General features: G+C 35.1%; 1 protein-coding gene across 4 annotated transcripts in view; it reads right to left on the bottom strand.

Moving 5' to 3' along the window:
- Cobll1 (cordon-bleu WH2 repeat protein like 1) overlaps positions 1-25,677 on the bottom strand; it is a 132,907-nt gene that overhangs the window by 28,270 nt on the left and 78,960 nt on the right. For 3 of the 4 annotated variants that reach the window (XM_042694082.1, XM_042694081.1, XM_042694084.1), the window contains 5 exons: positions 16,460-16,661; positions 14,726-14,954; positions 13,659-13,697; positions 9,009-9,106; positions 8,664-8,900 (listed from right to left, as the gene is read on the bottom strand). In XM_042694082.1, the coding sequence (XP_042550016.1) occupies positions 8,664-8,900; positions 9,009-9,106; positions 13,659-13,697; positions 14,726-14,954; positions 16,460-16,661 (805 nt within the window). The remainder of the gene's footprint in view (positions 1-8,663; positions 8,901-9,008; positions 9,107-13,658; positions 13,698-14,725; positions 14,955-16,459; positions 16,662-25,677) is intronic. The other variant, XM_042694083.1, reaches the window with a different exon arrangement.

Genomic DNA, 25,677 nt, shown 5'->3' with positions numbered 1-25,677 from the left:
ATCACTGTCAAATTATAATAAATGGGTCATTTAATTCAATGTAACTTAGACAAAAGTGTTTTATTAGGAGCTTGTAGATTGTTTCTGTTTACAATATAATTTGGTTGTATGTAGTGGATAGAACCTAAGCAGTTGCTTAAAAATTATTTTAAAATTTGTATATTTTTGTTAAGGATAAATTCACAATATCTGAGTCTCCAACACTGAACACTGTCAACAAATACTATGAAACAGTACAAAATACCTTAGGATTAACACTAGATTTATCAAAATTTACCATTATGTCCCAATTGATTGGATGTTATCCCCATGAGGATAGGGTTTAGTATATATAATGTGTGTGTGCATATGCGTGTGCAGGTGTGTGTGTGTGTGTGTGTGTGTGTGTGTGTGTGTGTGTGTGTGTGTGTGTGTGTGTGTGTGTGTGTGTGTGTGTGTGTGTGTGTGTGCGCTCAGGGTCTGGGCTCTTTCCTTGAGCTTTTGTGCTCAAGGCTAGCACTACTACTTAAGCCACAGCTCCATTTCTGGTTTTAGTAGTTAATTGAGATGAAGGTGTCATAGATTTTCCTGACTAGGCTGACTTTGAACTGCAATTCTCGATCTCAGCCACTTGAGATAGCATTATATATGTGAGCCATGGCCCAGCTAGTATATTTAACAACTGATGGAAGAATTCTAAAATCATACAATTGTCTAGTTTAAAAATGCATTATTTGTCAATGATGTCATTTGTTATCCTCCAGTTCAGAAATTTATTATCCTGAGCACATCTTCATCAAACTTTAAGTCTTTTGTCTTTGTAGTAATGCTCATTTACTTGTGCTTATTCTTGTGTGACAAGCAAGAGTTGAGGGGGAAAGATGTCGGTTATTCAATGTTTTATGCTTTTATTATATTTTAGGTTTCAGAAATCCTCAGAGGAGGACTATGCCTCACGTGCTGGTTACCACAAAGCCAAAGTCCTCATAACAAAGTTCTTTCATGTGTTAAAAGTCAAATTGAAAAGATAACAAGATAAATAATTTTATAATCCTAGAGCTGGAAGAGACTTTGGAAAATTTAGACCTTATTCTACAAAGAAGGAAACCAAGCCATGGAAAAAGTTCAATGATGATGGAAAAAGTGAGCAACAACAACAACAACAACAACAACAAGAAAAATCAAAGACAAATGTGACCGAACTACTGCAAATCCAAGGCTAACCCAAACCTGGTCTATGCTTAAGCTGCCACAGTGTACTTCACAGTCCTTCTCTCAACAAAAGGGAAAAAAATACAGTTTTTATCTCTGTTTTATGTACTTGAAAAGATATTACTCTTCTAGAGGCAAGCTACTGGTAACCCAGTAATAAGCTTTTCACATTTTTACACCCAAAAATGAAGACCTAGCCCAGTAGAGTGTGTCTTAGATTTAGGGGAAAGCAAAGATGAACCAAAAGAAAGCAGAGCTCAAGATATAAAGAAAAGATAAGGGATGATGTTTTGCTGCGCTCCACAATGATCAGGTAGAAGTATTTCTAGAGACAGGTTAGGCAACTATGAAAAGCCTACCATTTAAGTGAGTTTGAGCTCTATACCCGAGAAAAGAAGCAATGTAGAAAATAACGCAGGACCACTGCAATTCATGCCAGAAAGAGAACCACAGATTTACAGCAGGCTTTTTCCAAAGCTTTACACCATGCCTCCAGGAAAGAAGCTGCTTCTTTCTGCCCTGGTTTCTATTTATGCATGATGGTTACCAGGGAAAAACAAGACCTCTCATTGGTCACACACAAACCACAGTGGGAGAGAGGCAGCGTAAACTTCAACCAATGAGGATGGGCAAAATAGTTCCGCAGCCCTCCCTCACTCTGACTTCCAATGCTCTTTTGGGAGCCTGATCTTTCTCTTCAGGCATATTCACGACCTTTTCAAATTGATAATCAGAAAGAATTAATCACTAATTCTACATAATTCTACACATGCCCACTTGTGCTGTTAAATGCTTTTTTAATGTAAAACTTTATGATTTACATAGTTCTTTCCTTTTAGATTGGAAATAAAACTGGCCAAAATATAAACTTCTGACATACAAGGCTTTTGAGTGACTTCAATGAGTAACATTCTTAGAACATTGTCTAGAATATCAATTTATAAATATATAATCATTCACCAATTCACAAGTGAAACATGAGCACCACAGGGACCAACTATACATTCTACCTGGGAAAGATTAAATATGGTGCTGTGCTAGCACATTTGTCTGCTGAATGAAACTAGTCATATTTTGAGAAATAAAGCAAGTTGAATTCTGTATATCAAACTGCAAATGTCATGGCAACCACTGTTCCTAGGCAATTTAGAATTATGTGTGTGGTCCACTCTGTATATAATAAATAAGAGAGTGAAAATAAAATGCTATGAGATAACCTAGATTTATAAAGAAAACTGAAAAGAGGTATATTTCTAAAAGATTATAAATAGATACTTGATTACAACGCAAGAACAGAGTCTTAATTATTCTGTGTAAAAAACTAGGTTTTAAATTCACTATGTAAAATAAGAACAAAAATACAGACTTACTGAATTTATAAATAAATGACAATATGGCATCTATTTGTAAATCATAGAATGGAGGATAAAAGATAAAATCAAGTAAAAGTAAATAAGGAACATTCCTAAAAATTAAGTCATCTATTTTAAAATTAATACTCTAGATATCAAATTTCACTTGCACAATATTACATGGCTAAAGTCTCAATTTCTCAATTTTGAATGTTTGTCTATAGCAGAATGCAAAATAAGATCCAATGAAATGTCCAGTAGAGTTGCTCTTGTGTTTCCAGTCAGTCACTAGCCAACATAGCAAAAAAATAGGTTAGCACAGAGTAGCCAGGGCACAAGTTATAAACATAATTATAAGCAAAAAAAAATCACACCAAATATGACAAATGAAAGATTCTTCACTTGTTCTGTGAATTTTATGGCTGAAGAATGCTCAGAACATATCCTTAACTCTTTTACTTATTTTTCAACTGCCAAAACAGGCTTATAAATCCAATTATATATAAGACTAGGCTATTTTTTCATTAAATGAGTTATTCAAAAACATCAGAAACAGTACAGAAGCCAGACTACTGAATTCTGTAAAAATCCCAGAATTCCAAATCACTTTTAAGTCAACATTATTGCATTTCTGACTTCTGGTTTCACAACTGCTAATCTTATAGTATATAAATGATGTATATTTTATATAGGAATACATGTGATGTAGTTCCTATAAATAACAGCATGAGCCAAGTACCATCTATTTTGCTGTACAAAAGGTGTTTTGATAAACATAGAAGCCTATTCTTTAGATGAAGAAAATGTTTGATGAAGAAATATTCCAATAAAAGAATACTCTATTTTGCTAACTTGGATCTTTAGTGAGTTCTCTTTGGAAACTAAAACATCAGTTGTCAACATTAGCTCAAAAAATGCAAAATTTAGTAATGAGAATAATTTCACTGTGAGCTCAAAAATCTCAATTCCAAATGTCTTAATTTGCCAGTATTGAGAAATGTCCTAGAAAAATGAGGCAAAGTATTAACCATAGTCAGACAAAAGTATAAAAGAGAAGTGTCAACAAATGTCCCCAAGAAACAGAGAAACTGACTTCTCAGTCAGTTTGGCTTAAGGTCAACCCATCAGTGGTTACTCAACATCAAAATAAAACTCAAAATGAATGAAGTTGCAAATCTTAAATCACTTTTTGTCATGCATTACTAATATGCATCTCTGTAGCTCTATTTTCTGTCACTTATTTTGCTCAGACATATCAGGTTTTCTATTATATTGTATATCTGATATTTGGTCTTTTTACAAAGTGCTGGATTGAGGGGGTGCAGAATAATTAGAATGTACTTCTGCTAAACAGCGCACTCTTGTGGTTTATTTCGCATCATAGAAACAAAAGGATAAAAGTTAATCAGAAAATCTTTTCTATGTTTATCAAAAATGTTTATCATCAGAGGATAGAGAAAGAAAATCACACTATATAAATGATATACTTGTATGCAATCTTCAAAATGGGGCAGCTCTTTGTACGCTAATAGTCAAATAGCACATGCAGCACATAAACATCTGGAAAAGAGCTTTAGTGAGGATTGGCTTGAAAACAGTGTTTCTGGAAGGATATACAGAATTATATTAATAGTAGTTACCTCTGTGAAGAAGAATTTGGTTTGTGGGCAGAAGAAAGGGAAAATTCACTGTATTCTTCTGATATATGGAATTAAATAAACATACCACAGTATATGAACACACTACCAATACTGTACATACACACTAAAATTTAAAAAGATGCAAAAAACAAATTCAGAGAAAACTATATATGATTCTGTGCTGAAATCTTTAGAATAAATTCTTCATTAGTCAGGTAAGAACAGGAATCAGTGATTAGAAAAGCAGGAATAAAGAGGGAGGTGGGTCTTCTTCCATTCCAAATGGCAAAAAGCAGATTTCACATAAACAGCAGTGAGTCTAATTGAGTTAAGTATTCTTAAAATGAGGAATTAAGGGTTAAAAATTGTAATCTGTTTGTAGAGGTACTTGAGACTCCGAAATTCATAGCTGACTGAAGTTACTGAACGAGGAAGTGATAATTAAGAAATATAAATGTGCCAGCTTGCCACACTGAGAGCATTCTGGAGACAAGTTAAACACTGGTTCTCTTCTTAACACTGTGCCATGGATTTCTGTAGGAAGACTCCAACAAAGAAAAGAAAGACACGATGAAGTGGGACTAAATGAAGGACTGGTCTCTAATTAGATGTGAGAAGAATAAGAAATAAACACCAAAGATAACCTTGAGCATTTAAATTTGGGAGAAAATAATTAGAGAGGTTTGTTTTAATTTTAAAAAACTATCTTATTGTCATAAATTAAAAGAGTTTCATCATAAAATACCCATGCTCATATATCAGATACTAGGGTCAAATTCATCTTACCTATTTTCTTTCTTAACTGATTAGTTTTATTGAGAGGGGGAATAATATCTATTTATTATTTGTTCTATAGTATACATTTTTATAAAAATGAAAATCCATCCTCTTCTTAAATTGCTCAGATTGTGTTGTGCTCAGTGAAATCAAACCTAGTGTCTGACAAAAGTATTGGACATACCTTTGCACAAAATTCAGGAAGATGTCTTGAGGATGGGTTGCTTTTCACTACTCTGACTTCTAAATAACTATGAGTCGATACATAAACCTGAGTTCAAACTACAGTGAAAAGACTATTAGGAATGGAAACTATAAAACTGGTTTATTATCAGTATTTTAAGGCTGATATATCAAATTAACAATAAGTCTAAGAGAAACACCAAGTTATCTTACATGCCTCTGAAAGCCAGAAATCTAAAATCAAAGTTTCCGCAAGGCCGTATTCCCCTAAAGGAAAACATTGTCTTCCCTTCTAGTGGTACCTAGCATTGTTTGGATATACAGAGAAAACCAAGCTGAGCCTTGGTCATCAAAGAGCTCTCTGGTGTCTCTATGCTTGTGAATTCTTTTCTTAGAAGAAAACTTACTGTATTTGAAGCCAACATTAAAAAAACCCCAAGTGATCTCTATCCCTGCAGAAAGTGTTTCTAAGTAAGGCATTATTTATAGGTATTGGAAGTTAAGACCTGGACACCTCTCTTACGGAGACATTGTTCAAATCATCATAGTTGAAAAGCATCAGCACAAAAACTCAACAAAAGAATAAATGTCTTACTTTAAAGAGTCAGACAAATACAGAGAAGACCATGGATTTCAGTATCTTTATTGAAGAAATGTACAAAGAAAGTAGTAGTGAGATTAAAGAAAGAAATAAAAGAAGAAAGTAATTAAGTTCTGAGAACAGTACTATTGGGTACTGGTGACTCATGCCTAGTAGTTCTAGCTACTCAGGAGGCTGAGATCTGCAGATCATGGTTTGAAGCCAGCCCAGGCAAAAATGTCCATGAGACTTTAATATCCTATTAACCAGCAAAAAGCTAGAAGTGGAGTTGTTCAAGTGGTAGTGTACCAAGCTTCAGTGTAAAATCTAAGAGACAGTGCCCAGACCCTAGTACTGGAATAGAATTGTTTTTAAGAAAAGGTCAAGGAACAGAACAAAATCAATACTAAATCATATTATATGTGGCCACAAATTAAGGAAGTAAGTACTGAGATGCTTGGGAAATCATGAATTTGTGTGTGTGTGTGTGTGGGAAACATAAGCACCACAGTATAATTATTAGAAATTCTGTAATGAATAAATAAGTGGTGATTCTTTAACTTCTCCAGGGAAAAACAAATAATTCTGGGTTTTGCTGAATAATACATCAAAGAACTATCCAGATGTCCAGATCAAAAGAAAAAATAATTAGAAAATTGTATAAAGATGTGCAGCTTGCCAAAGGCAACAGACAAAAAAAATTGCTTAACACGGGGGCACCAACTGGTCATAGGGCTGAGGGTGAGAATCAAAAGAAATAGCTTTCAGTGAGGTCACTGGCAGTCCTACCCAAAATTGCAAGAGGGAGACCTCTTGCGGAATCAAGTACAAAGGAAGGTTACCATAGGCAGTGAATAAGGACAGCTAAAAGACAGATTTGCAAGCAGAGCCTAAGACTGTTCCCTCCTATAGAAAGAGATACTTGCATAGCTACTTGTAAGTATAATAATTTACAGTATTACTAAGTAGCATTACTATAATTAAAAATAGAAAATTATCTTGAAAATGCTCCTTTCCTTTATGAAGAAATTTAAAGGGAATATAACACAAAAGAAAGTCATTGAACCTGACTTCACCTCTGCTTTCCTTGCTTGGTTTTAGTCTGCTTCTTGCTCATGCCCGGGCACACCATTGTCTGCATTTGGAATCTCACACCCACTAGTACTAAGACTGAACTGAATTATTGACTCAGGGTCAAGACTACCCAACAACCAAGCAGATATCCCATAATACTTTGTCAGAAAAGGATTCCATCATCAGAAAAATACAATTCTTCCTTATGAGGTAGAGAGAAAGAGAAAGAGAGAGAGAGAGAGAGAGAGAGTGTGTGTGTGGGGGGGGGGGTGTCTGTGTGTGTGTGTGTGTGTGTGTGTGTGTGTCCTGGGGTATGAAGCCAGGGCCAGGCTCTGTCCCTGAGCTTTGCTGCTCAAGACTAGTACTCTACCACTTGAGCTACAGCTCTACTTCTGGCTTTAGTGTAAATCTCAAAGATTTTCCTGCATGGATTGTGTTTCAACCACAATCTTGAGTAGCTAGGATTACAGGCATGTGCTACCTGGGCTCAGTTCACTGATGAGATTTTATATCATAAACTTAATGTTCATGGAATTTAACATTTTTAACAATAATGCAAAGACATTTGGCTGCTAGTTTTCTAAGCAACTTCTAAAGCTAATTTTTTTTTAAATTCATTTCTTTTTGAGTAGTTACTTTCATTTGAGATTTGAACTGTGGACAATGTCCTTTCTAGATAGACATTTTACCACTTCAGCTCTTTAGCCCAGTGCTACTTTATAATTTCCAGATAAGATCTGTGTTTGAGCTCTAGGGCCAGATATGGACTGAAATCTACCTACTGATGCTTTCCTTGAGCTGACTGGTACTAAAGTAGAAGATAAGTGTGTGTGTGTGTGTGTGTGTGTGTGTGTGTGTGTGTGTGTGTGTGTGTGTGTGTGTGTGTACATATGATAGTTAACAAGCTATTTAAAAACTATAGTTCCTCTAAATAAAGAAACCACACTGATATATGTATATATGTTTGTTTATACATACATATGGATGGATGTGTATTGGGTACTTGGGAAGAGTTGATTTACTTGGGTATTGAATTCACTAAACTTCCAAGAGGGAAATAAAACCCTCTCATTAAACATAAGAAAACTATGCAGTGTCTCAAATATTGCAGAAGAAATTTTGATCTCGCTGTCCTGTCTGGTAGCAAGCAGTAGAACAGATGGACTCAGACTCTGTCATATTTACTTAAAACTTATGTGTATTCCACATGCATGAAGCCAAGAATGTTCAGATATTTTAGATGAAGAGTAGTTTGCAAATAGATCCTCCATGAAAAGGCAATGTTAAGGGAATTTGGGGATTAGAGTGGTGTAATAATAATAAAATTTTGATGAAATGATCACCCAGAACAATGCTTTTAACATAGGAGATTATAAATGTAATTGCATATTATTTTATCTCATGATTCATTAAAAAAATAAAGAATCAATAGACTAGCAGGACACCGACTTTTCTCAAAGAGAATCACAGTCAATTCAAGAAGATACAAACAGAAACCCAGAAACTTAACACAAAGAAAGACCCGTGTTGCCGATTTTTTTAAAAAGTACTTGAGCATTAAGGATTTTTTTTTATCATTAATATAGTCTTCAAGCAGGAGCTCCTAGGTAGGCATTAGTAATTCAAGATTGTCTATGGGTCATTTGTTTGCTTGAGTACAAAATCTACTGCAAACTGACATTATTCTTCTCTGAATGGCAGAACTGTAGGTAATTTTTCCACAGTCCTAGTCTTATGATGGCGACATCTTACATCATATTAATAACTGTTACTAATTTTCTTAGGAGTCTATGTGGAAAGTGACAAGTTGGTTAAAGGAAAATAAAATCAATGGTCATCCTAACAATACAGAACAAACTAACGTACCTTGTCTGTTTCATCCATGCTTGTGGATTTCATCACACAAGAAGTTGGCCTGTTCTGGATATGTTCCAGGTCCTGGGGTGCACTCTGGGAGGTTGGCATGGGAGGCAGTGGAGCCCGTCTCTTCTTGGGTGCATCAGATGGCAGGGTGTTTGAAACATAGGGTTTAGAAATGGTATTGGACCTCGTAAAAGATGGGCGGTGCTTATTTATGAGTGGTGTGGCCGGAGCACTGGCAGTCTAATGCAGAATTAAAAGGTAATGTCTATATGTAATTTTAAGATAAAATGCAGTCATAATTTTTACAAAGGATTTGAAATCTTAAAGTACTACCTTAAAAATACTTACTTGTTCCCTCTTTTTCTTACTGCGCTGAAAAAAGCTGAAAAACCCTTTGTTTTCTTTTTCCTTCATGATGTCTAAGTTTTGCGGTATTTGACAGGATTCTGAAAAAGAAGAAATGCAAGTTACTTTTGTTGACAGGATAGCATATTCATGAGTAAGGTGTTCTTTTCCTTCCCTTTAAAAAACTTATCTAATGATAACAGTTACTAGTCTGCAAAGGACTGTATCTCTCATTCCATCCTCAAAGCAACCAGCCAATATTGTTCCTGTGTCACAGCAGAGAGAGTTGAAGCTTGAAGAAGCTACAACACATAATCAGGACCTAAAATCACAGCTACAACACAAACTCAATACCTATAACAATCTGTGTTACATAATGCGAATTCTTCAGACGTGAAAACAAAAAGATAATCCAAATAATTATGAGCCAGGAGCTTGTGGCTTACATCTGTGATCATAGTTACTCAGGACCTAAAACCTGAAGGACCACAGTTTGAGACTAGCCAGGGAAGAAAAGTTTGACAAATTCCATCTCCAAAGCAGCAAAAAGCCAAAGTAGAGGCTGGCTCAAGTGGTAAAACACCAGTTGAGTAACAGCAAGATTTTTGAGTCCAAAACCTAATACTGACAACTAGCGTCAACTGAAAGGGATTATAATGACCAATCCAGTACTGTTGAGCCCCACAGTCCAGCAAGTCCTGTTCCATTTTCCACTATAAACTACTGTTGAAGAATGGTTGATTTTCTGTTGATTTCGAGAACATTGAAAGAGGCCACACTGATCAAGATACATTGTATTCATAAACTGCTTTGTTAAGTGGCAACTCATTTGCATAACAACTTAAAGATAATAAAAATAAGCAAATAAATAATCTAAAATATATATGATGAATTTGAAGCAAGAAGTCATGGCAGAGAGAAGCTGTCGATATCTGCTAGGGTCATGATTCGCAGGTACAGGAAACATCCTGAGATGTTTAATATCCTAAAAAGAATTCCATGTATGAAAGCAGATCACTTGTGCTTAATTTAACTCATTCATAATAATACTAAAACAATCCAGTTGCATTGTTAACCTATGGGTCGTGCTAAAGAATAGGACCATGAGTTTAAGAACTGGTGAAAACAAAGAGAAAAAACACACTTTCATCTTGCCCTTCTGATGGCATACTTAGTGGACAAATAGTGGATCAGAGGAAGGTTGCTTTTGTAGATATATATCAGCTAATAATAATAGAAGGTTTGAAATAGACTACCACCCTTTTTCTCAATCCCTAGTTAAGAGGCAGAAAATAAATATTGATGGTTAGTAACATTACTATGTCTGCTAACAGAAATACAAAACCTATAAGGTTTATTTCTCTATCCTTCCTATCTTTTTATCTTTCCTTCCTTCCTTCCTTCCTTCCTTCCTTCCTTTCCTTCCTTCTTTCTTTCTCTTCTTTCTTCCTTCCTTTCCTTTGTTTTTCTTCTCACAGACTCTTGCTATGCACCCCAGACTGGACTCGAACTTCTAGACTCAACCCTACCCTTGTTTAACTGAGAGTAAGTAAGCCACCACCCAGATCCAAATCTTGACCAAGTCTCTAGCCTTAATAATCACTTTACAGGTATGAGAAAGGACAATAAAACACAAAGTGATGTATCAGCAAATATCCTAATGAGATAAGCTGTAAGACAATCAACCAGTTTCTTCAAAACATAAATTGTACATTCAAAAATTGAAGAAAAGAAGGAATTTCCAAACACAATTTCTATAAAGGAACGTGAGAGTTTCATAAGGGAATCACAATATAATCAATGGCACTGGAAACAATGCAGTCTACATCAAAACTTTAGCAAAAGCAGGAATGAACAGTAAATGCACATTCTTCCTTTATTTAAAACAAATCTTTAAAAAGTCAGTATTTTATAACAATGTGGGTGTACTCTAGCAAAGAAAAGCAGTTAATATCAATACACATATTAATGCAATACGCTTCACAAACATATTAAGAAAAATCTGTATTCCACAAATTAAAACTTAAATCTAATAATTTAAATATTAGATTAGTAGCATGAAATTTCACAAGCTCAATAATGTCTAAACCAATCACAATTAAAGATTAGTTTGAGGTTAAAATTTTTTTTCACACTCCTGATTTGTTTATTAAAATATTCTTGTGAGGGAGGAATCATAATTTATTATCCTGGGGCTTTTTTTTTTCCATTTGGGTTACCATGTAAGAGGTAAAGAAGTAGAAGCAGTGATATTATTAGCCCATTTCCTACTTCAGGAATCAGATGACCGGAGATTTGAATAACTTACATGAAGATACAAAGGCAGTTAGTATTTGACTTAAAATTAGTATCCATATAAATAATATTTCTAATACCCATAATTTTCCCTTTTATGTTGGTATTTCAAGATATTAATACACTATTAATTAAATGTATACAATTGAATATTTTCAAAACAGGTGGAAGATTCATACAGCAGCACAGTGCAATAAATACCATAAGCAGAGCATTTCAAACAATGATTTCCAGGCACCTAGTCATCTTGCCTTCACTTAAAGCAGTGTAAGAGTCACTTCAAGTCAGAGTTAGATACTAATGCACACAGTTGAAGACCTGAGTTTACTATGAAAAGCAAGTCAAATATTGTACCTCCTTTTTCTAGAAGAGAATAAAAGTGATTGCATGCAATGTTCTAAGACTGAGAATAACATCCAACCCAATAAAAACAAGAAAATAAGGGCATTTACAGCATTTGGGTTGACCTAGTAGATTAGATCCTGATACTAACAAAAGAGCTTTCTTTATTTTACTATTCCATTCTCTTATGGTTCTGTTCACATTTAATCCTCTAGAAAAAAAAACAGTATTTCCTTTAAACATTTTAATATATAAAGGTCTTTATTGCTTTAATTTGTGAAAGTTATCACTGAGCAATATATTAACTCCTACAGGTACTTTCTTTCAATACATTGAAAAAATGGTTCTATTATATTCACATTAGTGCTTATCATTCTTTAGTCTTTTAAAAAAATTTATTGTCAAGGTGATGTACAGAGGGGTTACAGTTACATACATAAAGTAGTGAGTACATTTATTGTCAAATTTGTAAACTGTTACCCTCCCTCATTTGTCTTCCACTTTCCCTCCCCCCAGACAATTCATTTCCAACATAGTGTTTTATGAATATCGCCATTGCAAAGGGTGAATCAATGCAACAATACTTCCATGGCTAAAAGGGATATTAGAAGTCAGTGCAGTCAACAGCCTAAACACAAGGCTAAAAATATTAAGAAACTTGCTTAGGGTAATGTTTAGGGAGCAGGGAGGTTAGGAGCAAGGCCAATTACAAGAAACACAATGCTGTTTCTGGAAGAAACCTGAGACTACTTTTTGCAATTTCTTTAGTATTATTATAGAAGTGGAATGCAAGATCCAGACAGATAAAGCTATTTTCCCCATCAGCTTGCCAAATTCGCTTGACAGCGAATTCTCACAGTGGTGTGAGAATTGACAAGAGGCTTTCTGATTCTTGGCCAGTATACACTTTCAGATCATAAGAATTTTCAATTGCTTTAATTAGGTTGGTCTTCATGACAGCCATGGAATGCAAGCAAACATACTACTGTGTATGTGGGGTGGCTTCTTGGAATTGAGAGTGTCAGGGTGCTTTTGGAAAGCTGAAAATAGTAATGAAAGAAAATTCTAATAAAAGATAATGTGCAGTTTATTAACGTGTTTTTATGTAGGTAGTTATTATTAGAGTAATCAATTATCTGAGTCTATACTTTTTAATGGAGGAAGACATTCAGAGTTTATTACTGGGCATTTTTTAATAAAGGTTTATTCCAAGAAAGCAATGCACAGTCATTTAAAAACATGAAGAAACATAAAAAGCTACCCATAGCCAGAAGACCCAAAAGGTAACCACGATTAAATTTTTTATGTATTTCCTTTCAGAAATCCTATTTAAAAGGATTTTCTACATATTCTATTACAGGTATACATGCTTTAAAAGCTCATTTTAACATACTAATTTAACACATTATCACAAAATATTCACAAAAAACTGAGTGATAGCAAATAGTCCTCTGATGAATATATAGTTACTTCAGTGAATATTTCTCAGTGGCAATTATCTGAGATGCGTCCAACCTAACACCAAACTATTAGAACTTATACTTAATAAAGATCCTAGAAAAATCAGTTACTTGTTAAGAAAGTAGTTTTGTCATGCTTTAAAATTGGTTTACATCTGTCTTGTTTGATTTATTTTTGTTATGTTTGGGTAATATACATATATATATATATATTATACATATATATATATGTGGATATAGATAGTTGTTTCTGAAACAAGGACTTGCTATGTAACCCAGGCTCACCTTGAACTCATAATCTTCCCACCTCAGCCCCTAGAGTGATGAGATTACAGGCATGTGCCACCATGTCAAGCTCTACGATGATACAATTTTTAAGTATTTATTAAAATGAATTTTTAAATTAAATTTAGAAATCAAAGAAAAAAATCTACAAATTATATTCCTAAGTCAAAAAATCTCTTACAGAATGTGTTAGTAATATTAAAACAACAGGTAAAGATAGAAGCTTGTTTTCAATTTGTTACAATAGTTTCTATTGATTTACATGTCTTACCTTGTAAAGATGACTTACTGAAGGCAGAAACAGAAGTAGCTACAGCAGGAGGAAGTAAAAAAGGGTAAATTGACTGTAAAGATGATGCTTATTCTTTTATAAAGAAACATCACTGAGTTGAAAAAGTTGTATTTGGAACAAAGGAGGAGGCAACAATGCTTGATAAGAAATGTACTTATTACCTTGCCCATGTAATTGTAACCTCTCTGTATGGTATTTTCACAATAAAAAAGAAAAAGTTGTATTTGGATTACATAATGCCACTTGGGTACAATCTCTGAAGCTCTCTAGGAAAAGAATATGTGAATTTTCTTCTTCACTAAACTTTTATTCCTCCCAGTAAAAAAGGACTCATATTGAATAAAAGAACCCTTGATTTTGTTAGCTATTATAGGAAAGCATCATTTATGATCTCTGAATTGTAATGCATTCTATTATTTGTATAGTTTAATTTTTGGAATTAGACTTATACAGTTTACAAGCCAGCTTATTTAGGTATTGGCTTAAGAAAAAAATTTGGCAAGAAATTTCCAAATTTGAATAACTATGCTTCACACAAGTATAAAATATGTATATTTAAACAACTCATACTTGATAACAATATCATGGATTTTTCATTTTGTTTTCTGTTAGAACAATGCTGGGCATAATGGCCCATAATGTAGTCCACGCTACTTAGGACACTGAGGCAGAAAGATCCTTCAAGTTCTGAAGTTCAACTCCACAATAGATGACAACATAATGAGATCCCACATGCAAAAAAAAAGTCATAGATAGCAAAATCAAATACTGATTGATAGGTAAAAAGACAAGTTTTCTTCCAAGTTCAATAACTAAAATCAAATTGCATTTTATATTTCCCTTGATTTATTTTTATTTACATTTAGTTTTTTCTTCTTATTCCCAGTAATACATTATGTAATATATGTACTGTTATCTATATGATCAATTAACTTGCCATTATGGAATTTGAGAATACCCATTTATAAAAACAATGTATACACCTATACGTATATATATACCTATACATTTTCTGTCAAATAGACAAAACAGAAAATGTAACTCACCTCTGCTGACATCCATGGCATATAATTCTCTTAGTCCCAGGTCATTAAGAGATTTTGTCAGGTCCAGGGGCTCCTGAGATTGATGGTCTTTCAACAACAGAGTATGCAGTGGATCAAACTCACATTTGTCACATATGATAGGAAGAAGTTCTTGAAGTGGTGTGTGGGGGCCAACTCTCACTATGGTCTTCTGTGTTTTCTTAAAGTTGATCACTACCCTCACAGTTTTCTGGAACAAGGATTAAAGCCTAGTTAAATCATTGTGCTGTGTGTGTGTGTGTGTGTGTGTGTATCATGCATAACCGACTGCTTCATGAGTATCCTATGATGTTATGTATTTATTGAAACAAGCTTTCTACAGTGACGTCTGCAGTCATGAGTCAATCTACAGTCATAAACATGGAAAAATGTCTCTCTCCTTTGTAAAATTCTTTTTCATATCAAGGGTTGTAAATTCAAGATCACTTAAAAAATCAAGTATTTATTTCTTGATTCACAACCCTTTATATTATAAAAGCATAAGCAGATTTAAGTCCCCAAAAAGCCTCATATCCAATACTACTGCTTTTACTTTAAAAAATATATATACTTTAAAATTAGCAAACATACATAAGCATTACCCACGCTTTATTCTATCTTTCATTTGAGGAATATTTCTTATTTGAATGAATATTTCTTATTTGAATGTTTTATCAGTGGCCTCAATGGATATAAAATTACTAGGAATCTTTTACATTTCTCATATATTGATGTAATTGAATTTGATCGTGTATATAAACAAAACATATCAAGAAAAGTCCACAGTTGCAGATTCTCAAAGATATTTATTCATAAAACTAAAACCCCATGTATAATTAAGGGAATAAAACTACTTCCGTCTATATAAATAGTTTGGATGTTCAATAAATACAAAGTTTGACAAAAGGAAACTCAGTGTCTTAATATTTAATGTTCAATTATATGTCACAACAAATGTTATATTACATAATCCCTGTCGATATTTTTATGAAGTGAGAACACATGTATTCAACTCATACACATGTGTAAACTATCAATTTAATAAGCAAAATTATATGAATTTTAAGAAGTGAAAAAATGGTGTTCACAATGGAGTATTTTTTGAAAATCATAAACTTGTATATCATTAACAACAATAGAATAGCATGGATTAAGTATTATAGTGTTAGCTTAGGGACAGAATGCTTGCTGGGAATATATGAGGCCCTGGGCTGGGACCCCAATACTGAGGAGAGTAGAGAAAGTTGATTTCACTAAAATCACTGAGGTTAAAATTTTTTTAATTAAAAATTTTACATCAAAGGAAACTGAGTCATTGTGAAGCTCAAATGTTGTAATTTAACTGTTAATGGTAGAGTGGCCATTTTCCAAATGGCCAAACCCAATTTTTTTTGTATTTTTTATTACTTTATTTATCTTTTATTACTTTTAAAGCATGAGTCTAAAATATTTCACATTCCTAATTGTCAGAGCTTAATTTTCAGTTACAATTACATTCATCATTTGATATCTAAAGTAGCTCCTCAATTTTAGTTGATCTAAGAGGCATCAGTGAGCTGAATTTTAAACCAAGTGGCCTAAGCAAACATGGTAACTAGAGTCAGAAAAAATTTGGCCAGAAAGTCAAATTTTAGTTCATGTACAATGAGATACAGGATCAAAAATAAACTTAATAAGGTAGTCATTAGATATCAAAATCTATAATAGAATCCTTACCTCTGGTATTAGAGGTGTGGGCTTCTTCTTATCCAAATTTTTTGGCTTTAAAATGACCTTCTCTACTTCCAATATTCCTATTGGTGTGTTTGGCTTAAATTTAATGTGATTCTGGTCAGCCGACAGCAGATCGATTGTGTAGCTGGAAGGATTTAAGTGATACTGTGCACAGAGAAATATCAGCAAGTCCATCATAGGTTTACTGAAAGACAAGATAAATGATGGAAACAAGGAGCCATAATTGATAAAATTACTGCCTTGATACTTATTTTGCTGTCCTTGTCTTTAATAGATAAAGCAAGACAAGAAAACTACATTTATAAGAACAGCTTAAAGTCTAACTACAGGTGGCATAGGTGGCTCATGCCTTTAATCCAAGCTACTCAGGAAGTTGAAATCTGAGGATCACAGTCCTAACTCAGCAAGGCTGGGGGAGGGGGGAATCTATGAGACTTTATCTCCAATTAACCACCAAAAAGCCAGAAGGGGAGCTTTGGCTTACATAGTAGAACACTACTAGCTTTGAGCATAAAAGCTCAGGAACAATGCCCAGGCCCCGAGTTCAAGCCTCGAGACTGGCAGGCAAACACACACACACACACACACACACACACACACACACACACACACACACACACACACACACACACACACACACACACACACACACACACACACACACACACACACACACACACACACACACATCATCATTATTATCATCATCAAACTACAAGATAGTCAGCCATAGCCGGGCGCTGGTGGCTCACGCCTGTAATCCCAGCTACTCAGGAGGCTGAGATCTGAGGTTCAAAGCCAGCCCAGGCAGGAGAGACTTTTCTTTTTGCTTATGTGGTGCTGAGGAATCGAACCCAGGGCCTCATGCATGCAAGGCAAGCGCTCTACCACTGAGCCACCTTCCCAGCCCTGATACTCCAGTTTTTTGAGTAGAGAATATGAACCTAGCCGGGCACTGGTGGCTCACGCCTGTAAGCCTAGCTACTCAGGAGGCTGAGATGTGAGGATAACAGTTCAAAGCCAGCCCAGGCAGGAACATCTGTGAGACTCTTATCTCCAATAAACCACTAGAAAACCGGAAGTGGCACTGTAGCTCAAGCGATAGAGCGCTCACCTTGAGCTGAAGAGCACAGGGGCAGCGCCCAGGCCCAGAGTGCAAGCCCCACGAAGGACCAAAAAACAAAAACAAAAACAAACAAACAGAGAATATGAACCTAGCTATTGGCTTTTAGGAACCTGAGAAGGAAATGAGACTGGAAATTCATGCTCACATTAAATGTCGTACACCTGTGTGCATATAGTACCTCATCTCATCCTCCAAAGTGCAGCTGTTAATTTGTAGCCTCTGCAAATTAGTTTTAACACAGAAGTCAGGGTGGGAAAGGCACAGTTATTTAGTCACGTGTAACTCTGTGGTCAAACAACAATTTTTGTTTTATTTTCATCCCATGTGCTCACCTGTGTCTCACCCTCACATTACTAGTTACCAAAAGTCGTCCCAATCTCCATGCAATCACAAAATGGTTATTTTTTTCTGTTTTCAGTTGTTGGTTTGGGTTTTTTTTGGTCAGTACTAGGATTTGAATTTAAGGCCTCATGCCTGAAAGCCAAGCACTCTACTATTTGAGGCAAGCCCCTGCCCCTTTTTTTCAATAGTTATTTTACAGAAAAGATCTGGTTTTATCCAGCCCTGGCTTTCAATGGTATTTGTTCTTCCTATCTCTGCCTTCCAAGTTGCTAGGATTATAGGGGTATGCCACTAAAGTGGTAGATTTCTTAATGATGCCTCCTCCCTTCTCCTTAGTCACATCTAAGCAGTATTTTATAGTACATACATCAAGAAAGGGTTTTTGTTTGTGCTGTTTTTTTTTTTTAAAGACTAACTAAACCACTCAGTTTAAAAAATGAGCTGGCTGAGGGCCAATGGTTCACACTCAGTGAGGATCATGGTTCAAAGCCAGCATGGGCAGAAAAGTATTTGAGACTCTCATCTCTAATAAATTCCCAAAAAAGCTGGAAGTAGAGCTGTGAATCAAGTAGTAGAGCACTCACCTTGAACAAAAGAAACTCATAAACAGTGGCCACACACTGAATTTAAGCCTCAGGACTGGCTAAATAAATAAAGCTGCTTAGAATGCTTCAGTCCACAAAATCCATTCCTTTTATCTTTGATACTTACACAATAATATTTAAAAATTTGACATGCTTCTATAAAGCTACACATTATGTCTCTATATAGATTTGTCTAGTATTGCCCAAGTTCTACCTTTGCATAGTACATTTTAAACTTCATCCAGAAAATGAAATGTACACTGATTTATACAAGTTTATATTCCTTCTATGAGAGAAATCTGATGCCAGCATACTAATTCTAAATTTGGAACTGATACTTTCTATTTTTTAAATTTAATTTTATTGTCAATGTGATGTACAGAGGGGTTACAGTTACATACATAAGGTAATGAGTACATTTCTTGTTGAACACTGTTACCCCCTTCCCTTGTTTTTCTCCCACTTATCCTCCATAATGACCACACCCAAGTTGTAAAGTTCATTTCCAACATATTGTCTTGTGAGTATCACTTGTTACATTGGTTCACCCTTTATCCTTTGTCTCACTATTATTCCCCTTCCTTCCCCAATTCAGATTAACATATATACAAGACACAAGGTACCAAAATTTAAAAAAAAAAACAAAAAAAAAACAGTGACAACAGAGATAAACCAAAGAGGGGGAAAAGAAAAAGGAAATAACTTCACAGAGTACATTAAAAACAACAACAAAGAAAAATCTTCATTTCTATTTCTTGGAGTTCATTTTGCTTACATCATCTTATATGGTCAGATGTACAGAGCAATTGAGCTATTGTGATCCTCTCCTCAATAGTAAATAATTAGAAATAGATAATGTCTAGGTAAATACTGTATATAGAAACAGAGGCTTAAAGACACCTTCCATTGCCAACCAAATGGACACCCGTCTGCTGCTGTGTCTGTGTAAATGGTGATGTGCACAGATCATATTTCTTCCTCTACTATGGACACATAAAAGTGAAAAGGAATAAAAATAGAAGGATAAAGCTAACAATTCAATACCTTTATTTTCTAAATATACAGATGTTAAGAAGTTTCACAAGAAATATAAATTAACAGAGTCAAATTACTCTGAATAAGTTTATCTTTCAGTTTCTTTTATCTCCGTTTTTAAGCCCCATTTTTCATCTTTGGATATACAAGCATATAAAGATTTAAGGAACAAATCCATTTCTAAAATAGAAGAATAACGTATTATTTAGCCATTTAATATTTTGGTATTTCTGTCAAACATTACTTTTTAAATTTAATAAGGAGTACGGATTTCATTAAAAATATTAAAATAGCTTATAACCTCAGTCAATTTAGTTATCTGTAACATATGCATGATACCAGTTTTCATGGGAAGAGGTAGCACACTGACTATAACTTCATCATCACCTCTGAACTCAACACTACCTAAAGGTCATTTAGTAAAAACACCTCTCTTAAAGCTAACAGAAAACTGGAACTTCTTTATAACACTTTTCCTCATTCTATAATTCTAGGTTCAGTTCTCCATGGCAATTTGTGAATTCAATTTTGCACTAAAAACAGTCTCCTATTCTCAGGTAACTGCAACAAATTAGACAGTTCTGCCATAGGCACAAATATACATGTGCAAGCTCACATCTGGCACACAAGCATATGCATATTTGTACACATACATATGCACACATGTACTCACTACTGCAGATAAAAATAGTATTTCAGATCTCTAGGAAAAGAGCTGAACTTTCAAGGAGTAATGCTGGGGAAGGTGACTAGCTGTCCAATGAATTTGTACACATACATATGCACACATGTACTCACTACTGCAGATAAAAATAGTATTTCAGATCTCTAGGAAAAGAGCTGAACTTTCAAGAAGTAATGCTGGGGAAGGTGACTAGCTGTCCAATGAATTCAAAATTTATGTATCGACCTTTTTCTTTATACCAAATTAAACTACAAGTAGACCAGATACATAAGTTGTAATTCTGGGATAAAAGAGAAAATTAAAAAAAAATCATTTTTAATCTAATAGATATCTGCTATCCAATACATGGGCCATTCAGCTGAAGAACTCATGAATTGGGTTCCCTAACTGTAGTTTAAATTCACTCATGTGCAACACGTGGCTACCTTACTGTACAGAGCAGTTTCAGCACATGGTTCTCTCGGTGTGATTGGGGACAGCATGCTCAGTATGGACCTGAAACTCAGCAGAAGGGTGAGATCTGAAGCCACAACCAACCCAGAACCACTGAATCTGACTCTCAGGACCAGCATGGTCACCTATGCTCGAAGGGGTTCTGATACATACTGAAGTTTGCAAAACACATAGATCTGGGGAGGAAAAAAAATAAACAAGAAAAATACACAGGGCATCAAAGAGGGATAAATGCAGTGGTGAGAAATATGTAAAGAACTTAGGGAATGTTCCAACAGGAAAATGGCATTCCAGCAGCAATCTGGAAGGAGTCTGCATTTGTCAGCTCTGCTGGGAGTGCTAAGACCCTGAGGCAGAAATGTGCTTGTGGGCTTGAAAACACCACCAGCTGATTGGGAGGAAAAGCAGTAAGCCTAAAACCAGCATGATGATATCACCGGGTTTATTGGTATTTCGGAAGACATATGATTTTTACAATGTGGGGATAGAAAGCTCCTGGAAGGTCTGAGGTCTACTGTACATTTTTTAAAGATTATATTCAAAGTGCTGCATTCAGAGTACCTTGGTATATCAGTTATAGGGTAATTGCAAACCTTCAGAAGGGATGCCTGGTATGGCTGTACAGGCCTATGATTCTCGCATTCAGGAGATTAGAGAAGGAAGACAGGAGTCTGAGAGCAGACTGGGTCATGCTAGGAGAATCTGACTCAAAAACAAAAAATTAGGGGCTAGTAGTGCAGGTCAGATGAGTCACATTTTATTGCAAGGTGAAAAGACTAAAATCAACACCGAAAAGGAAAGATAAGCCAGACTGCAGAGACATTACAGAATGGCAGAGTTACTGGAAGGACCAAGACAATGCCTAAATTACAGACATGAGTGTTTTACTACGTGATATGCTTACTAACTTTTCCTTGATGTTCCACAAACCATCAAGAGCTTCAAGAGGGGTTAAGTAAAGAAAGGGAATTTTGATTTAAACAAACCACCACCAACAACAAAAACAACAACAAAAACAGAATCTAGAATTGATGAAAAAAATATAGTGATTCCCAAATCAAAAAGCCACTTGAGCATTTACAGCATCATCACAAAGGGGATTAAACATTCCACAGGAAGTGTGGGAGGGGTCAAGCAAACTAATTCAGACCTCCAGGAGCGCAGTGACCTCAAGGTGTTAGCTGGAATCCAGTCATACTTAGCAGTGAACTAACTCCTCTGTATCAGGGCCACATGTTAGCAACATTTATTTTCAGGACCTAAAATAATGTCAGGCAAACAAGAAGGCCTCCCAACACCTAATTCCAGAGGGATTTAGAGGAGCCAGTGGTGATCTTCCAGACATCTAACTGTACCTGATACATGGAAAATAAGAGGAAATTCATGCACTTTAACAGAACGTATACATTGAGAGAATGGCTTTTTGTAAAAAAAAAAAAAAATACCATATTTGAGTAACAGCTTTGTTGTGCATAAATCTATGTCATTTTTACACAAAGGAGAGACATCAGAATTAAGTCGGATGGTGTCTTTTCAAAACAAAGCCTCAAACCAGTTGACCTGAGATAATTAACTGAAGCCTCAGCATTAGTTAGTAACACAGAATTTACTTCAACCAAGTATTTGGAGACTGAAGAGTCCTGACAATCTCGCTCTCCACTACAAGGGAGGGATAACACTGCAAATGGAGGATGGTGCTAACTTTGAAGCAGCTCTCACCCACAATGGCTGCTAGTGGGATTAACTGGTCATAAAATCACCCATAGGAAATGTAATCACTTCTTGCATGTAATTGTTCAATATCCTCCACCTGATGTCAAACTATATCTGCCAAAGACATTTTGGTTGGAGGATGAACCTGACTGAACCTGAATGAACCTGACAAGAGTTGGCTAACAGGTCCAACCATGAGGACACGAAGACACCAGAGGTACTAAGGATTAAAAGTGGCCAAAGGCTGTGTGAACTTGACTATGACTCAGGGAAGTGGGCAACAGCCTTTCCCTCCTTGTTAACACGTGGCTTAAACGTTGGTTTACTGGATAACTTCGATTCTGTTTGGTAATCTTATTTACAGATGTTTGTGTCTCTCATGAGATAATGATTTCCTGGAAGACAGATTTTTTTTCCTTAAACAATCTTTAAAGTTTCTTCCTTGAGATGATGAAATCCCTGTGAAATTTTCCATTTCCTTTTAGAAATTAGTATCAATCTTGTGTATTACACCTGTTTGTATTTTCTGATTTGAGTGTACAACCACCATAGGAATTACTACCACTTGATGAAGGGAAAAGTTGAGGTTTGAAAGGTTATATGATCAGAATCTGCTAACACAAAAGTATTTGTAGAGTATTCAGAACTGAAATTTCCAGTCCATGGTCCATCATCCCTTCAGCTATACTGCAACATCATTGCACCTCAAAGCATTCCATTATGTCAGGGTGGCTGGTTTAGAACAGGTTCTCTGCAATGTGCTGCAGTTTTACTTATCCACTGATGATGTCTCTAGATACTCTCTCCATCTACTATGATCTTTTCTAGAAGGACACATCCTAGTGGTCATCTTGTCCTACTTTTGTTACTTATTAAGTATGACATACTCTGTGCTTTAAAGACACCCACTGGGTATAAAAAATAAAATAAAATACAGATCATTATTCAATAAAGAGTTTTGAATACAGGAAGGTGTACAAACACTACCTCAGTGAATTTCTAAACCCTGCAATGTGTTTAAACTAGGTCACTTACCAATAGGGTGTCTGTATAATTTATTACCCGATCTGGGACAGCTGAGAATCAAAGGGGGTGTTTTTAGTGGGTAAAAAGTGCTAATAAGGTCTCATAGGAAATAGGAGCAGATATAAGTACTTATTGGGCCTAGTGGATTCTGGGAGGAATTAATCTGATTCTTTCAATCAGCTTCTGTACCTAGTACGGTATTTTATGTTTCAATACATTAATACTTTGTGGATTCAGTATAAAACATAAGTTTATGTCTTAGTAAATCATCAAACCTGAGTTGAATTGAATTGTTTCTCTATCTTAAAAATGCATGCTAGCAACCCAATGAGATTTTGAGATAGTATTATGGAAAATTTTAGAGCATCTTTCATTGTTCCTGACAATTATCCATGTTTGGCTCATTCACCTACTTCAGAATGATTCATAACTACCTAGGTGTGCAAAATGAACACATCCAATCCGTAAAGCAAACCAAACCTGAAAGTTGAGAATGCTTATTGAATGATGTCAAAAGAAACACTGTAAAAAGAACAAAAAAAAGAACACTTGAAGACCATTCATAATTAATCACTAAAGTGATAAAAGTTTTTATTTCAAATACTAAAAACAAGAAAATTCCTTAAAAGTTACTACTTTACACTGGGCTCTACTTGGTCATTTATCTTGGATATTATACTCAGGGATGATTATAAATAATTTCCTTTAAAATAGCCATGCTTTAAGAACATCTGTCTATGATACATACATATACAACTCTTATAAGGAAAAAACATCACAAATGCATTTTGCTGTAACTAAGGAAATTCAAATATAAGCAAAGGATAAAATAAAATTTTATTTCCATGAAAGCGGAAAATCTTTAACTGAATAAGAATAGATTGTACATCCAGGAGTGTTGGCTCCTTCCTACAATCCTAGCTGCTTGTAAATGCAGAAGTATCATGGATTCAAATTCTACCCAGGCAAAAGTTAGCAAGACCCTGTCTGAAAACAGAAATAAAAATAAATACTTTGTGTTCAAATGGTAGAGTGCTTGCCTATATCCTTGAGACCTGGTTTCAACAGCCAGTTGAGGGGCGGAGAGTGTTAAAATTACATAGCATGACCAATATAAAGTCATGCTAGCACACGAAGAACAGTAAATACATGTGTATACTTCTATGTGCACATGAGTAGGCCAGAGCCACAGTGTTAATAGTGTCAAATGTTTGCTAAATAATGACTTTGCTTTAAGATTTTTTTAACTCAGCTGTATTTTCCAATGTTCTAACATACTTGACTCAATAATGAATAAAAATGATCATGTTATGAGGAGTTTATCCAAGGAGAGGGGAGAGGCAGAGGGAACACACATAATCATTTATCCACCTCTTTCTTAACCTGGTAACAAAACCAACACAGGGGACACCAGGGTGTGACAAAGCCTAGATCATCAGATGTCTCTGCGCTGTCAATTAAGAGCTCAAGCAGTGTCCCAATTCTTAAATACTTCCAGAGCTAAGTTTTCACTTTTTGTTTTAAGCAGTTACAGCTGCATAAGAATCAAAACTAAAACTTAAGAATTCTTATAGAACTAAATGTGGTTTATGTCATGCAACAGATTTTTAGCAATATTTTTAATTACCCTGTTTTTACATGTACTCTGATCCCTTTACAGTTTTCAATAAATGTAAGTACTATGTGAATTTGTGGAATACTTTTAAGACCCCTACTGCTGTGTTAATTGATTTACCAAAATTGGATCCATATTGTCATTTTGATACTCTTGTTTTTGATACTTGTTTCCAGCAGGTGGCGGTATGCTCCATGTAAAATGTCCCTTATAAACTCCAGACCACTCCATTCGGTGCCAATCACTGCTAGTGGCATTGGACACACAAATCAAACCACAGGTTATATGTAAAAGGTTTCTGAGACATTTCATGGGAAAAGCCCAGAGAGGTGAGGTGACAGTTTTGACAACACAGTAAGTTAAGAAGTAGTATATATCATTTAGTTGGACTTTAAACTTCAAGTGAACAAAACCACTTTTATGAGAAAGAGAGAACTATCTCTCTGTTATAAATGCTGTAATTTTCCTTCCTGCCTCTTGTAGCACAATGTGCTAGCCTAGACACAGAATCTTCTCCCTATTGGCTAACAAAAAGGATTCACTTCACTCTTCTATGGTATTTCCTAAATTAAACACTTTGCTTTAAAGATATATTCAGGAGAGAGAAATTTAAAAAAAAAT

The sequence above is a fragment of the Dipodomys spectabilis genome, unplaced genomic scaffold, assembly GCF_019054845.1.
Source record: "Dipodomys spectabilis isolate Male_0828 unplaced genomic scaffold, ASM1905484v1 ptg000174l, whole genome shotgun sequence".
In the NCBI taxonomy this organism is placed as follows: domain Eukaryota; kingdom Metazoa; phylum Chordata; class Mammalia; order Rodentia; family Heteromyidae; genus Dipodomys; species Dipodomys spectabilis.
Note: the sequence above shows the minus strand (reverse complement) of the source record. Positions and strands in the feature narration are given on the sequence as shown.